The 17,688-nt window shown below is 39.3% G+C and overlaps 1 protein-coding gene across 1 annotated transcript in view; it reads left to right on the forward strand.

Moving 5' to 3' along the window:
* Positions 1 to 17,688, forward strand: part of Rapgef2 (Rap guanine nucleotide exchange factor 2) — a 277,830-nt gene that overhangs the window by 167,134 nt on the left and 93,008 nt on the right. Inside the window, exon 8 of the mRNA XM_035450739.1 lies at positions 7,069 to 7,200. Coding sequence (XP_035306630.1) covers positions 7,069 to 7,200 — 132 coding nt within the window. The remainder of the gene's footprint in view (positions 1 to 7,068; positions 7,201 to 17,688) is intronic.

Here is a 17,688-nt window from a genome sequence, read left to right on the forward strand (position 1 = left end):
TAGACCACATGATCCAGAGATATTTTGGAATTTCTCAGTAATTTTTTATTTTTTGTGCAAATGTTTATAAGTAGATGAAAGTCAGTGGGATTCTTCTGCAGTGTAGTAATCCCAGAAGTCAAGTGGTAGGGGTATGAAGTATGAAGATCAGTAGTTAAAAGTCATCCTGCACAAGAAGTTATCAAAGAAAGAGAAAAGATTTGCCCAACAGTGTGACTGATAAAGTTTGTAATTCTAAACTTGAGAAAGTATGAAGATGGCCTTTCTGCCTTGGGAGACAGCTCCTGCACTCAGGTTGAATGTCCTTTACTCTGACTGCTTGGAACCAATAATAAATTTGATTTGGGATTTGGTTAGGGGAGTGGGATAGGGTGGGAATATTTTCATATGCATAATAAGATATCCTGAATCCAAGTCAGATTATGAAACTCATTCATGTTTCATATATGCTTTAAGTAACCTAAAATGATCTTATATACTTGTCTTTAGCATACATGAATTTTGACTAAGACATCAGATGAGGTCAGATGTAGCATTTTCTACCTGTAGTGCCAGGAATGCCCAATTTCTGATTTTCAGATTGGAGATACTCAACCTGTACCACATTTCAACAGCTAATTCCAGCATGTAAAGGTTCATAGTTAGACAGAAAGCCACGTGGAATACTTACAAACATAAATCGTATACTTATATAAAGTGTCTCTGTTACAGCTGCTTCTAAAGCACTATAATATAGGAAAACAACGAAGAACTCTTGAGATAGAGCACAGGCCCTCTTCAGCCTTTCCAGAGGTGTTCTAGTCAGTCTGTCCTGGAGGCAGCATCCATATAGCAGAAATAAGGTTTTGTGTCTAAATAGTATACATCTAGGCAGATATGGATGCAGGCATTTACAAACAAACAGAAAAACTATTTACCTAAAGCACAAACTAAGATTTTAATCATTTGAAAGAAGCTGTGAGCTCCTATACACAAACATGGTCTACTGAGACTCATGTAGACTTTCGGGAGCCATATAGTATGCGAGCTAGTAGACTAATAGTGTTAGCTATGGCTGTGCCTAAGAAGTTCTAGTAGAACAATGATGAGCAGATCATTGAAAAAGGAAGCAGTGATGATTTCCTTATATACTGTTCATTTCACAGAAGAAACAAGTGTACAGAAATGAACTGACTTGTCTATAGTTACCTGACTAATTCATATGGGTCTAGCCTCCAGAGTAGTTGGGATTGCAGCTCTGTGCCAACAGGACTAGAATTGCTTTTTAAAATGGAGATTATATTGGAAGTTTTGTCTGTAGCTAAGTACTTTCTGTACTTTCTGTACTGTAGCTAAGTTACTTTGTGTCACCCACTGCACTGGTATCTAGACTTAGATTTTACCATAGGTACTATGGTACTGAGATGTGCCTTATGCAGGAAACACATCTTGGTGATATCTACGCCTTCATGTATCTCCACCTCATAACACAGGTCTCCAAATAGTGAAGAATGATCTGGGAGTAGTATTGCTCACCTGTACCCCAACATTCAGGAAGGAAGCTGAGCAGTGGGATCTTACTGTTAGCCTCTATCTCAGAAATCCAAACAGCAAAAAAGTGATGGATGCATGAGAGTATAAAATACATATTCATACTTCAGAGACAATTCTAGTGTTCTGGCAGTTCTTTCTCTGGAGTTTGAAAACTCCAGGTGAGCAGAAAGAGTATTCACAAAACTCCATTGTTGATGGGGAGAACAGACACATTTGGGTGAACTCTCGATCATCTACTTGATACGAAGTTAGTTTCTTATTTTTATTTTTTTATTTAAATTCTTTAATTACTACTCATATTTACATATCCATCCCCACTCCCTCACCCTTCCATCTTCCACGTCCCCCCCCCCCCCCGCCAACTCCCCCAACCCATTCCCCAACTCCTCCCCAGGGATAGTGAGGCCCTTCACAGGGGACCTTCAAAGTCTGTCATATCATTCAGGGGAGGACCTAGGCCCTCCTTGTTGTATCTGGCCTGCAATAGTATCCCTCCATAGGGAATGGGCTCCCAAAGTCCATTTGTGCTCTAAGGATAAACACTGGCTCCACTGTTAGAGGTCCCATAGACTGCCTTGGCCTCCTACCTGGCACCCACATTCAGAGGTCTTGATTCCATCCAATGCTGTTTCCCCAGCTTTATGACTAGGGTCTCCATGCTCTCAGTAGGTCAGGTCAGCTGTTTCTGCGGGTTTCTCTAGCACGGATTTGGCTCCTTTGTTCATCCCTCCTCCCTCTCCACAACTGGATTCCAGGGGTATGATTTGGTGTTTAGCTGTGGGTGCCTGTCTCTGCTTGGAACAGCTACTGGATGAAGGCTCTAGGAATGGTAACTAAGGTAGACATCAATCTCATTATAAGGGAAGGGCATCAATGATATCCTCTCCACCAATGCCTGTATTCTTAGTTGGGGTCATCCCTGTGGATCCCCTAACATTTCCCCTGTGCCAGACCTCTTTCTAAACCTGTACTGTCTCCCTCTACCAAGGATCTCCTTTCTTGCCCTCCTGTATTCCTCCCCTGTCTCAGTTCTCTTGTTCTCCCCCCTTCCTCTTCTTCCTATCACTGGTGATTGGTTCATCTGAGGTCATATTACTCAGGGTAAGCTGCTTGGGAAGGCTGGATAGATCCCAGCTGTCTCCCAAGTCTTCTGCATGTTATTGCAAGGTTAGTTCAGAAAAAGATTGGTTAAATAAAATTCAGTTGATGGCAATATATTTTGCATTATAAAGAATGAAGCTCATATCTGGTAATAGAATCCCACAAAATACTTCCTAGCTGAATTGAGAGTCTGAGGCCATATTGTTCAGCTGATCACTAACTAGGGGTTTCTTCACAGAGGAAATGGAAGGAAGGCAACCTTTTAGACTCTTGCACTGTTGCCAGCCTTAGGAGCCCTACCAGTTCTACAGTGTCATAGTGATGTTTCAAGACCAGGACATTCCTGCTTGTTTTGTGTGTTCTGAGGAGAATGTATTAACTAGAAATGTTATAAATGTCATCTATTAAATTAGCAAATCAGTGATGATCAAGTATACCTACTCACATGTAAGATAAAGCCCCCTTTTAAAGCTAGCCATGGCAGTGTCCCTGTTTGTTCTCAATAAAATGAAAGACACTATTACACAGGAAATGCTTAAGTTTCTTATAACTATGATTTGTTTTATGTTTATGTGTATTTAATTGACATTTATGTCTATGATTTAAATATATGTTATTTATTTCTGGTTTAAATAATCTTTAAATTTTAAAAAGATATATATGAGTGTTTTCCCTGCATGTATGTCTGTGTACCATGTACATTCCTCATATCTGTGGAAGCCAGAAAAGGGCATCAAATCCATTAGAACTAGAGTTACAGTGTTTGGAAATTACCATGTGGGTAATGGAACTCAAACCCAGGCCCCCTAGAAAGGCAACACGTGCTCTTAAGGACTGTACCATTTCTCCAGCCCCTGGTATAAATTCTTATTTCTTATTTATTTAGTAGTGTTTGTGATTAAACTATAGTCCAGGCATTCATCTAACGGTGGCTTGTAAATACTGTTTTCTAAGTGGGGTATGGTGGTGCATCCCAGAATGCAGGAGGCAGAGGTAGGAGGATGAGTTCCAGGACAGCCAGGGCTTTATAGCAAGACCCTAGCTGAAAGAAAGAACAACAAAAAAGAAAACTGCAACCAAACAGCCACCCAATGAGGACAACAACAAAGCCCTACAGAAATCTATTGTTATAGTCCTTGTGGACCAGGAGCCCAGGTCTAGTCTGATAAGACTATGAATTTAAGCCCAGCTTGTTTTACATATCAGGTTCTAGGATAACAGAACTACATAGAAGACCTAGTAAGACCTTGTCTCAGTAAAACATAAAGTCAGGTGAATCTTGGTGAGTTCAATTCTACCCTGGTCTACAGAGTGGGTTCCAAGTAACCAGGGCTGATACACAGAGTAACCCTGTCTCAAAACAAAAACAAAAACAAAAACAAAAAACAAAAAACCAAACCAAACCAAAACAACAACAACAACAACAACAACAAAGCCCAGAAGACACCAGTCTAACAAACAATAATTTGTGTTCTACTGTGAATATATTTTTAGAACTGTAGGATTCTTGATTCATGAACAATTGATCAGAAATACCTTCATGTATATTGCTGTAGTATATGATATGACAGATTCCTTTGACATCTCAGTGGGTAAAGATGCTTGATTCCAAGCTAACAGCCTGAGTTTGAGCCCTGGGAACTATATGGTTAAAGAAGAGAGCCAACTGATACAGACTGCCCTCTGACCTTCACAGTACAGGCTCATACACACTTTTATGTATAAACAAATAATCAAATTAAAAATGTAAACCTCAGAGTATTTGAAATTTGTTAGTTTTCCTTTATTTGTCCTAGATAGATAATTATTAGCTATAGTCTCAGGTTCATGAAACTTTCATATTTATTTATTTATTTGTTTATTTATTATTTTTTAACAGAGCTTCAGACTTAAGGCAATTCCTATCATGGTTCTAATCTGGAATTCCAGTACACTAATAGTATAAGTCAGCACTGGGCCAGGCTGGGAGCAGAGCAAAATCCTGACTCTTGTTGGCAGAATGTGCCTATTGAGACAATGTTAATTTAGACTCCTGGAAAGTCTCCCCAGGGTTCTCTGTTATTGGGAAGCCTGGTTGGAGCATGGTGCTTGCACCTGTCAGCCTCAGTACTTCCAACACCCACATTTTGTAGTTTTGTTTGACTCATAAGAGCTCTCATTATCCTACGGCAGCCTCTGGCTGCTTTTCCATCAGGCATGGTAGGACCAACCGATACACATCCCACAGTACCTCACAGAGACACCTTTTCAGCCTTTGCCTTTCTGTGGCCGCGATCCATACCCATATTCAATAAAATTTAAAACTGTGGTGTTATTCCCATTTAGGGCACATGATTTTTAAGTTTCCTACACAGGACATCTGTATTTCTGTTTCTTATTTTAGGAAATATTTAATTACCGTTTACTCTAAGTTTAGTACATCATTATTTTGTGTTCTTACCCATGGAATGCACAGATTGTGGGAAAGGAGTTAAAACTAATGTGGGGACTTGAGGGCATGGGTCAGTAGTGGAGGGGAGAGCTTGTCTAACATAGCACAGGCTTGAATTTGAATTCCAGCATTTAAGAAGAGGTTTAATTCCCTTTTCTGCTGCACATCAGCACTTGTCTGCGTGACTTCTGGGGTGGCAGAGGGTGCATTTTGGACTGGAGAAGTCTTACTCATCTTTGTCGTCCCTGCTCCTAGCTGAGCGGCTGTCCTGGTAGAGAAGCAGCAAACACTTGTTAGATGGAACTGAATGGTTAAGAGCGAAACTGTTTCTCTTTTAATCCACAGATTGTTGTTCTGGACCTAGGGAACCATTTAGCTATGGTACTAGGTGGTGAGCAGGCATCAGCAACACGTGAAAGCTGGATAGGTCTCTCCCGTGCAGGGTCAAGCTCTGAGCTCTGACCATGCCCAGCCCTCTCCGTAAACTCAAGACAGGCAGAAAGGATGTCCGGGAAATAGATCTTGAAGAGAGGATTCCTGTGAGCTTTGAATAAATAATTGTTTAGTGAGGAAAAATTGACTAGGTAGTTGTAACTTCATTTGACAATGGTTAATTTGAAAAGTTTCATGCAGCATGTGTCAGTCTGAGTTATATTTGGAAGTGATAATCACTAAATTTCAGTTACTTATTTGGTAGTTATGAGCATAGATTCTGAATGTAGGCATGCCTGTATACTTGTCTAGTATTCTATAGGCACTAGAGAAATTGTTCTTGTCCTATGTTGTACATATTGCACAAATTCAGTGATCACTCTTGTGAGATAGGAATGCTTGTGGCACTTTTATTCACTACTTCTCTACTATTGTGAACATGAGAGCTTTTATTTATTTTTTTTTGCTGTTTAATTGCATGCTGCACAATAAATTCGTGTTTAAGTCTTACATACTTTGACTGTAGCATTTAGTAACAGCCTTGTAGCTACTGTTAAACACACACACACACACACACACACACACACACACATATATGTTTGAGATTGTTGGCATCTAGGCAGGTCTGAATGAATGTGGAATGTAAATCCCTTTTGCTTAAGGCATTGAAGCTTATTGGCTAAAGCCCAAGCATCTCCCTTGGAAGGCTTATTCTACACTATGTGGTACTATTACATTTCTGGACAGGGAATGAGAGTATAAGGAGTGACTGGAAGGTCTCTAAGGCAAGCCCTGACTAGATTTTATTAGCTAAATAGGACCAGTATACAGCAGCAAAAAAAAAAAGATGATTATTGGTGTTTTACCATACCAACTAGTATGATTCCTAATGTTTTACTAGTCAGTGCTGTTGGTACATTGTATACAAACCTAGTGTGTGAACAAGGAGTGAGAGCTCAGGGAGCAGGAGGTAGAGGGTATGTGTGTAGATAAGTGAATGTTGTCTGTGAACTCTGAAATTTCAAGTTCTTAGGAGGTGTTTTATCTCTTTTGATATAACCTAGTAAGTGGCAATATGATTCAGTGCTTCCAGGATGCTTGCTTTAAAGAAGAAGAAGAAAAAAAAAAAGCAAGTTTTAAATATTGTTTGAGCATGAATGAACCAGAAGTCTATTTCTTTAGCTATCTATGTAAACCGTTGTCACAAATTTGCATTGGTTGGCAGTTGCCAACAAATAGAACTAGAGTAATTTGTTCATTTATTTGTTACTTGAAAATTGTAGTTTACCAAATTAAATGTTCATCCATGTGTCTTAATCACTTAACCCACCTATTTAGACATCTAGTTTAATACTATTAAGGTTCATTGTATGTTTGTAAACTTTAACATGTTATGATTTGGGTTAGGAGGACAATATTGAATAGTTTTCAAATGGAAGGATCTTTCCTAGTAATAGTTTTTGGCTCAATGTGCTGTAGTCAGGTATAGTACCATAGTTTTAAGTGTCTTCTTGAAGTTCTTATTTCAGATTATTTATAATCCTGTTCTTTTTCTTCTGCTGCTTCCATAGCTCCCTGCAGATTTCACCAAACTGCACCTCACTGACAGCCTCCACCCACAGGTGACCCACGTTTCCTCCAGCCACTCAGGATGTAGCATCACCAGCGACTCTGGAAGCAGCAGTCTTTCTGATATTTACCAGGTAAGACGGACTCTGCAGTCTCCTCTGCTTCAGGGAGCTTTGGAATTCTTAGAGATAAGACGTATAAAGTAGATTATGTGCATACATTATGGATGCATGTTATGTATATGAGGCATTGTTTATGTTTCACAGACTTTGCCATGCTGTGTGTACTTGAGGAAGTAGCTCTGTAACTGAGTGGTTACCAGTTGACAGAGTGTTAAAGAGAGTGGTGTGTCGGACGGGGTTGGTTCTTGTTACTCTAAATGTTTTATTTGTCTACAGACTTATTTTGGTATGTAAGTCTGACTCAACTAAAAAGCAGCAAAGTTACCATTTTTTGGTCATATGGAAACCCCTTTCCTTCAAAAATAGTTTATTTTGGAGCCAAATAATGAGTGATCGTGGCCTGGGAATACAGATTCAGGTTTTCCAGTTGTTACCATGTAAAGGGTATGGAAATCTGAGTACATGCCTACAATACACAGGCATGCATAATTTTACAGAAAAGCAAATATTGAAAGATATCAAAGATCATATTTCTTTTTTGTTTTGGTTTTGGAGGCAGGGTTTCTTTGTGTAGTCCTGGATGACCTAAAATACAATATGTAGACCAGGGTGACCTCAAACTCAGAGATTCCCCCACCAGCCTCTGCCGCCTCAGTGCTGGGATTGAAGCCCTGTGCCACCATGCCTGGCTTCTAAGAATATTTTCTGGGGAGAAATTCCATTGTTTCTTACATTATCCATTGACTGTTATATGAATGAATAGAAATTTAGTTTTTTTTTTTTCTTTAGAATCTGTTTTGGAAGGAAATCCTTACTAAAGTCTATATGACATTAAATTTTATAGCTCATTGAAACTTTTGTCTTACAATCCCAGTGAATGCTGTTTATATGAACAAATAGCATTTTAAAGTTTTAAGAAACAATTTATGGACCCAAAGGTGTTTTTTTTTTCAATAGTTTTTAAGAAATTCAGAGTATTCAAATTTCTAAAGCAGTATACATCTTTCAGGCCTTTTTATATGTCACCAAGATACTTAAATTTACATATGAGCATTTTAATTAGCATGCCAAAAGTATTTTAGCATACAAAAAATGGAAGTACCACAGGTTTTATTGCATAGTTCTTCTTTGCCCCTCTCCGGGGGGGAGGGGTGCAAAACACACATGAAAAAAAATTATCAGACTCACATGATAGAGTTACATGAAATCCAGATGTGTGTGTGGGGGGGATACTTCCCATCTTTATCTCCTTAAGATGTAGCAAGGCTTTGTAGCATAAAAATTGAGAGGTGATGTTTGTCCTATAGACGTGAGACCAGTGTCTTCTGGTATTGTTAAGAGCTATGGCTTTCTCAATGTTTTAATTTATACCAAGGCTAAATTATATTCCCCATACCGTGTGTGTGTGTGTGTGTGTGTGTGTGTGTGTGTGTGTTTTAGATCTCTGTGATTCAAGACCAGCCTGGTCTACAGTCTACGTGGTGAGTTCTAGGCCAACGAGGCTGTTGGGTAAAACCCTGTGTCAAGAACAAGAGGAAAGGAAAGGAAAGGAATACAGATTCTTGGGTCAGGAATCATCTGCCTGCCCGGTGACAGGCTAGGATATGTTTTCCTTCCTAAACCAGGCATTGGTGACCTGTCCCTTACCATGCAGTGGCAGCATAGGCCTGTCCCACACAGCCCTTTCTCAGAATCTGTCCATCACAGGTGCTTGAGTGGCTACTCTCCCTCTTGTCATTCACAAGTAGCTGTCCTATTTAGTCTCAGTCTGACCTCTTGGAGGCCGGGGAGTGGCTTAGTATATCTGGGGGATCAGCTGTTAGGATGATGTCCCTTGGAAAGGGTGTGTATTGTCCCATCTGATGCAGGAGTGGGGGATGGATAAGCCTGAGATTTCCATCTTTTGTGCTAGTCACATTTAGCAAACACTAGGTGGATCTTGTGGCCAGAAAAACAGAAGCAAAGGAACCACAAATGTAATAAACATGCCATGCTCAGCAGACAAGTGACAGACAAACTCACCAATAATGCTGCAGGGTGGACTCTGGCAAGAGCCCCGAGGAATGTTCATGATGAGGAGACAGAGACATAGTTGCACATTGTCATCCAAGCAGCCTGAGGAGTTAGCCTCCGTGCTGAAATAAATTTTAGACCTAGCTGGTAAAAAAGACTTTATTTTAATAAAGGCCCTAGCACAAGAGTTAGGAGAAAGAAAGGCTTTAGAAGAAAATAAGACATGTGTATGTCTGGGCACCATGTGCATGCAGTGCCTCAGAGGCCAGAAGACAGCAGCAGATGCCCAAGGACTGAGTTAAAGACTATTAGTTGCCCCGTGGATTCTGGGAACTGAACCCAGGTTCTGTGGAAGAGCAGCCAGTGCTCTTAACTGCTGAGCCATCTCTCCAGGCCTCTATTTATGTCTAGCATCTCATTTTAACTTATTTTTTACACTCCTGTTAAATTTTATAAATTACTGATCTTATTAGTTCTTTTTAAATGTTCTTAAGTTCTAATTAGACTGCCTAATTATGATTTTAAAAATTTTCATTTCCAGGATTAATAGTTAAGTGCACATAGTAAAAACAGTTTACAGATAGTAAATGTCCCCTAGGATGCATAAAACCAGAGTTTTTTAGGTTTTTTCCTTTTTTTTTTTTTTAAATTTGCAATTTGAAATAACACAGCTGTAGTTAAAAAAAAAAAAAAGTCCGTGTTTTTCCCCCAGATATTTCTTCCCTCCCTGTCCTAGTTAAAATTAACTTCATTTTAACACAGCTTATCATCAGGGCAGTCTGTTGGCATGCTGTGAGGGGTTGTCTTGGTTCCTCATTGGTGGAGGAGGGCTCAACTCACTATAGACAATACCATTCCTGGGGCAAAGACTCTGGGCTGTACATAAACTCTAGCTGAATGGGAGCTGTAAGCAGCCTTCCTCCATGGCTTCTACTTGGAGTTCTCGCTTCAGGTCCTGCCCTGACTGCCTTCAGTGGTGGACGGTGAGCTGAACATATAAGCCAAAAGTCCTTTCTTCCCCAAGTTGCTTTTGGTCAGAGTGTCTTATCATAGCCCCAACAGCAAAATAGAAACACTTAAATCAAATTAACACCCTAAGTGGTCAGGAACCAAAAATGCTTTCAAAGCCAACAAACCAACAGACAAATGGATACCTTAAACTAAAGGCTTTAAAAGTGGTCCTCACCCAGTAGGATCCTAAGCAGCCAGCTCAGCATAAACAGACCCTCAGCCAAACCAAGGAGGCAGGACTCCCAAAGAGGTACCCCTCACACTCACTGGTGGAGCTAACACCACAGGGCCTGTGTTGCTGTATTGGTTCCTGGCTCTGATCTGGAAAGATCATTCTTGGGGCTCCAAGTTGAGTACCATAACTGCTGACACAATCAGCTCTTAACTTTAAAAGGAGTAAGAAATCATTTTAGAGCAGTGACCATAGGCCAGAAACACAGATTCACGTTATCTCAAATTCCATGTTCCAATATCATCATAATGGTTTCATGAAGTTGTATAGTTAACACAATAAGAAAATCAAGAGTTCTTTTAAATATGTTGCTGGCAACAGGAGGTAGGCAGGTTCCAGAAAAGTGGGGAAATCTTATCCGTAGGCCTGCAGTGGCTGGTTTGATTGCAACTTGACACAAGCTAGAGTTATCTCAAAGGAAGGTAGGTAGATACCTCAGGCAAGAAAAATGTCTCTGTAAGATCAGGTTGTAGTCAGGCAAGCATATATGGCATTTTCTTAATTAGTGATTGAAGGGGGAGGGCCCAGCCCATTTTGAGTTGGGACACCCCTGGTCTAGTAGTCCTGCATTCTATAAGAAGTAGTCTTTGCATGCCAAAAATCAGCACTCCCCCATGGCCTCTGTGTCAGCTCCTGTCTCTGGGTTCCTGCCCTGCTTATCCTGACTTCCTTCAGTGGTGAACTGTGATATGAAAGTGGAAGCAAAATAAGCCCTTTCCTTTGCAAGTTGCTTTTCGTCATGGTGTTTTATCACAGCAGTAGTAACCCCAAATAGACAAGGCCTCAGATGCATGCTTAGCTTTTTGGAAAAGCTATACTATGAAAAATAGTAGTTGTTTGAAGCTACTCTTCTCTTTATGTGTTCCAATGGTTTTACCTAATAGGCAGAAAGATATCAGGTCATTTACAGAGGTGGGTAATAAATGGCTACCAGGGAGCTAAAGGTGGCCTAAGATCCTTTGGCTCTGGACTTGTAACATTATAACATTTCCATCATTAAAGTTCTGATCAGTTAATCAGCTTTGCAAAAGGTTTGGTGGAAGCTGTGCTTTGTAAGTATGTTTGCTCACAGTAAAATTATCTTCTTAAAATCTGTTGAATGTGACAAAGCAAAAAGTATTTAGATCAAGTTGTTGGATTTTTAATCCATGTGTCCGTCCGTCCGTCCGTCCATTCATCCTTATTCTCTCATATATCCCAACTGCAGTTTTCCTTCCCTACTCTCCTCCTAGTCCCCCCACCCCAACACCCACACACACCCCTCCCCTCTCCTCCAGATCCACTTCTCTGATTCCCTTCAGAAAAGAGTAGGCCCCCCAGGGATGTCACATTGAATTGTCTAAATTAACTATGGGGTTTTTGTATGTTTGAAATAACTTTTTAAAAAAATTGTTACATTTGTATGTTTTTTATGCATATGTGCACGTGTGTGTGTGGAATTCAGATGACAACTTTTGGGGTTTTGTAGCAGGTTTTCTTGGGCTACTAGTCCCTAAATCATGACACAGAGACTTATTAGTTATTAATACTTGACTTTAGTTTAGGCCTGTCCCACTAGCTCTTATACCTTATTTTACCCTGTTTGTCTTCATCTATGTTTTGCCACAGGGTTTTTTACCTTTCGTTCTGTGTGTCCTACTCTCCTGCTTCCTTGGTGTCTGACTGGATGGCTGCTGCCTGACTGACTGGGCCCTGGTCTCCCTTTCTTTCTCCTTTGTTCTCTGTTCTCTCTGCCCACCAGCCCCATCTATCCCTCCTCTGCCTAGCTATTGGCCATTCAGCTTTTTATTAGACCAATCAGGTACATTAGTCAGGCAAGGTGAAACAGTAGCACATCATAAACAAAAGTAACACACAGTTACACCGTTAGACAATTGCAGCAAAAACAAATGCAACACATCGTTACATATTTAAACAAATACTCTACTTCACAGCAGAGGTTGATTCTCTTCTCTGGGATTCAACTCAGGTCATCAGTCTTCTTGGCAAGTGCCTTAACCCACTGAGCTATCCCATCAACCCTAAAATAAATTCTTATGCTGCTGATAGATGGGGGGAAGCTACAACTATGGAATTCAAAAGTTTTTTGTTGCGATTGTTGTTTCCTTCACACATTCTCTGTCTCTCTGTGTCTCTGTCTTTCTCTTCCTGCTCCCTCTCTATTCCCCCCACCCGCACGTACGTGTGTGTGTGTGTGTGTGTGTGTGTGTGTGTGTGTGTGTGTGTGTGTGTGTGTGTGTGTGTGTTTGCAGAGAGTGGAGGAAGATACCGCATCCCCTAGAACTAGAACTATAGGAGATTATGAGCTATTTTTTTTTTGTTTTTGTTTTTGTTTTGGAGGGAATGCTGGGAACCGAATTCAGGTCCCCTAGAAGAGTAGCAAGCATTTTGAGGTACTGAGCAACCTCTCTGTTCCCTCAAAAATATCTTTAAATGCAAAATAATGTCAGTTGTTTAGGAATTAAGTGTGTGAATTTATTAAAAGTGACCAAAATTCACATACACAGATCATTTTGGAAAACTCATACCTATTTCATTAATGTTGCATTTTATATGGTTTCACACAAATGGAATATTATACTCACTTTACAAAATACCTTTCTTGGCTCCTTAAGAATTGTCACATTAGATGACAATAAAAGGTACCTTTGTTTTTTTTTATTTTTTTAAAGATTTTATTTATTATGTATACAACATTCTGCTTCCATGTATATCTGCACACGAGGAGAGGGAACCAGATCTCATAACGGATGGTTGTGAGCCACCATGTGGTTGCTGTGAATTGAACTCAGGACCTCTGGAAGAGCAGTCAGTGCTCTTAACCTCTGAGCCATCTCTCCAGCCCCCAATAAAAGTACCTTTCTTTAAAAAAAAAAAAAAAAGTACCTTTCTTAAATAAATACTTATTCGGAATCATTGGTATGTTTAGGCAATGTTATTTGTATTTTTTTTCCCAAAACAGGGTTTCTCTGTGGCTTTGGAGGCTGTCCTGGAACAAGGTCTTGTAGACCAGGCTGATCTCAACTCACAGAGATCCTCCTGCCTCTCTCTGGCTCCCGAGTGCCAGTATTAAAGGTGTGTGCCACCACCGCCCGTCTTTTTAATTACTAAAAATGAGTGAATAATTACAAGATTGTGTACAGAATATTTAAACCCTAAATTTAATAAATCTTTTAAAAAGATAGTATATTAAACACAAATGTCTCTGTAATTTACTGGTCTTACAGAGACCTTACTGATAAGTTGCTCTGTATGTTAAATAACCTCAAATGTGTTTTCAAAATGTTAGTGACAAATGCATTTGTAAGTTCCTAGGTGTTTGAGAATTTATTAGTTTGCAATAAGAAATATAATTTCTGGGCCTTAGCAGTTAAGAGCAGTGGCTGCTCTTCCAGAGAATACAGGTTTGATTCTCAGCATTCATATAGTGGCTCACAGTTGTCTGTAACTCTAGTCCATGGCATCTGATGTCCTCTTCTGGTCTCCCTGGGCACCAGGCATGCACATGGTACACAGATACATATACAGACAAAACACCCATACACCTAAAATATATAAAATATATATTAAATATATAAAATATAAATTAAAATAAACCCTTTCTCTCCTAAATTGGAAAAAAATAAGGAAAAGAAATAAAGTTTCTGCTTCTCTAAAATGAGTTTGGAAATCAGAACTTTGACTCAGTAAGTGTCCCTTTGTAATTAACTCGTTAGGAGGTAATCATTTCAAAGATTAACAAAGGTGATGAGATCAAGATTAAACTTATCTCCTGTACTTATTTGTTGCCTATCCATAGCTACCTTCTTTCTGCTCAGGGGGGCTCTGTGGTATTTACATTTTTCTGTTGTGTGTTGGAAAGACAGCTCAGTGGTTGACAGCACTTAATGCACAATCATGAGGTAACTGAAGTTCAGATCCCTGTATCTACTTCCTCGATATCCAATAAACACCTGTGGCTCCAGCTTCAAGGGACCCGACACCTTCTTCTGGCTTCTGTGTGTACACAGAAACTCACATGCATTTATGTACTAACACAGACATACAAGCACACATGCACACAAAATTGTCTTTTAAATTTCCCATTTGTTCTTTTTTCTTGATTTCATTAAGAAAAAAAAGCCAAGTAATTTTGCTGTAAATCTGTTCACAATAATACAACTTCTAATGTATTTTGTTTTAAACAAGCCATGCTATACTCACCAATCTGATATTATTTTTAAAATTACTGTATAAATATTAATGAGCAGGTAATTCTATATTAGACTAATTACTTAGAAGGATATAAGCCTTGTTTGGATTTTAGACAGATATAACCAGACAGTCTTTTAAATATGAAGTACCTGTGAGTTTAGAGTAGCAGTGTAAAGGCCTGCAGTAATCTTAGGTAGTGTAGTTTGGAAGAAATCAGCAAATAGACTGTATTCTATTTAAATTCAAATACGTGTATATTTGCATTAAATTATATATGTGTATATACTATATATATGTATAGTATAGTATATATATTAATATACATTTTTGTTTGATGTATTATATTCATAAATATATTTATAAGTTATAAATAACATTTATATTAAATATATATCATATATTTACATACATAGATACACATATTCATGTGTATACATTTCTGCATATAACACTCTTTTGAAAATTATCATTTATTACAAACATAAAATTTAATGTTAGATCCATGGTACTAATTCATCATGGAATTACTACTTTTATTGCTGAGTGTGGTAGCACAGGACTGTAAACCCAGCATTCTAGAGGCTGAAACAGGAGGACCGCAAGTTTGAAACCAGCCAATGACACATAGCAAGACTTTGTACCTAAAATGGGAAGGAAGGACCTTAATATTTTTATGCTCATTTTCTTAACTGTCCTGCCAGAATTTAATGGGCCTAATGATTTTGTTTTTAAAAAAAATTACAAGCATATAAGGGGATTAACATTTAACAGAATTCAGACTTTTTTTTTTTTCCTTTTTTCTTGTTTAATTGTACAAGTATAAGTTGTGTGCAGGGCTCATTGTTGTTGTAGAAGAGGTGGAATCTCGTAAGGACAAGGTGAAAATGTATGTCCTCGAGGACCAGACTAGAGAAGGCACAGCTCCAGGGGACAGATTTTAAAACCAGTGCTCTTAGACACTCAGTGCTTTGCCTAATGCTGCACAATAGCTGCTGGTGGTGGAGGAAGGAGCCACTGAACAGAGGCTGTTGCATTAAGCAGTGGGAAACCAGTTTGCACTCAGTAAACTCACTCAGTGTCCTGATTTTATCCCAGTTTTGTAAGAATGCAGTTTGGAAAGAGTGAATCCCTGAAAGCGTGTTTACCCATTCTTCATAAATGTACTATTATGAGTTCTATACTGTTTTAAAATTAAACAGATTCTTGTATTCTAAATGAAAATAATCCTCTAAGTTCCTGGATTATTTAATGTAATTTCTTTAAGAATGGATCCCATGTGGACATAGTGAACCACTGCTAGGTGAGCTGGAAGCTTCATGCTGGAGAGAGAGATCCACTCAGGGGTCTCCATCTTTGATAGATGACTGAAAAAGGCTCTTTTTTGAGATCAGCTTTTTCAAGATGAAGCTGAATTTCTCCTTCCCTGTCAGAAGCTTAAAGTGGATGATAACGCACACAAACTTCATACTTTCTATAAGATGTGCATGACCACAGCAGGCCCCAGAAGTAGCAGCTGATGCTCTAGATGAAGAGTGGAAGGATTATGTGGTCTGAATTAGTGTTGGGGACAAGAAACAAGGTTTGACCACGAAGCAAGCTGTTTCCTACCGGTGGCTGAGTGGACGTGCTATTGAGTAAGGGACAGTCTTTTTGTAGAGAACTGAAGAGAGAAAGTCTGTTCAGGGTCATTGTGGATTCCAATCTGAAAGTTCACAACTTGGTTATTGTTTAATTAAAAAAAAAAAAGATTATTTCTGGACTGACAGATACTACTGTGCCTTGGCAGTGGGTCCCAAAAGAGTCAGCAGAATCCAAAAGCTTTTTAGTCTCTATAAAGAAGGTGTCCTCTACTGTGTTGTCAGAAATCCCTTAAAGAATATAAGATGTTCAGGACTGGAACACCCAAGATTCAGCATCTTGTTGCTTCACGTGTCCTGCACACAAATAGTGACATATTGATGTGAAGAAACAATGCAGTAAGAAAAATAAGGAGGCTGCAGAATATTTGAAAGGAGAATGAAGGAACCCAAGAAACACTAAAGGAACCGATTGCCAAGAGATCCTGCTGTCCTTGCTGAGAGCTTCTAAGTCTGGGTCCAGCCAGAAGTTTGAGTAATAAAGAAATGACCAGACTTAGAAAGAAAGATGAGGAAGGATTGAGGATGTAGTTCAGCAGTAGATACTCAGCTAGCTTACTGGGCACATCCCAGAACCTGCAGGGGGAGTGGGCCAAAACAGCAAAAATGTAAATGTATTTCATTTAAGTGATAATGATTTCTTCAGTATAGAATATATTTAATAGTTTGACATGTTTTATGTTTTTACATTAACACATAACCATTAGTCACATAAATCATCATTTATAAGAAAGGCTTTTTGTTTGTTTCCATTTCTTTTTTGTAGTGTCCCTTCACAAAGTGCTGGTTCTAAAGATGCTGTCTAGAAAGTCCTGGAGGGTCATTGAGTTCACATGGAGATGGGTCTTAAGTAATCTTCGGTGGGAAGAGGCAGCTGGGGAGGAAGCATAATCACAAGGACTAGCAGATTGTCTGAGTCTGGTTTCTGAGGGTTGGGGTGGTAGTTATGCTGGTTGGCTTGTCTTCTGTGACCATCCCCTTGGTGTGCAGCAGCATCCCCAGCTCTTCTGTTTCCCCATGGTGAATTACAACTTCACATTGTAGTTTTGAGTGTCACGGAATGAATTCTCTTCCTGGGGGACAGGTAGACTTTTCTGCCTGAAGCAATTTTTCTTACAATGGTTGGAAGTATCAAGACCTTTAGGGAGGTTTGCAGATACTAGATTCTCTGTTTTTGGTTATTTGCTTGATATATTTTCCTACAATGTACTTAACTTTAGTTCAGAATCTATATCCCAAACTAGAAATGAGATTAAAACGGCTGCTCTAGAGAAATCATAATAGATGGTTGTGGATTGTTTCAAGATGCAAGATTAGGTCTCATGTTCCCTGGCCTGAACAGAGACGTTATATAGGAAGTGCTACAGGACTGGAGTTGTAGCTCAGTGGCAGAACAGTTGGCTGCGTGTTCAA

The sequence above is a fragment of the Cricetulus griseus genome, assembly GCF_003668045.3.
Source record: "Cricetulus griseus strain 17A/GY chromosome 1 unlocalized genomic scaffold, alternate assembly CriGri-PICRH-1.0 chr1_0, whole genome shotgun sequence".
NCBI classification, from domain to species: Eukaryota; Metazoa; Chordata; class Mammalia; order Rodentia; family Cricetidae; genus Cricetulus; species Cricetulus griseus.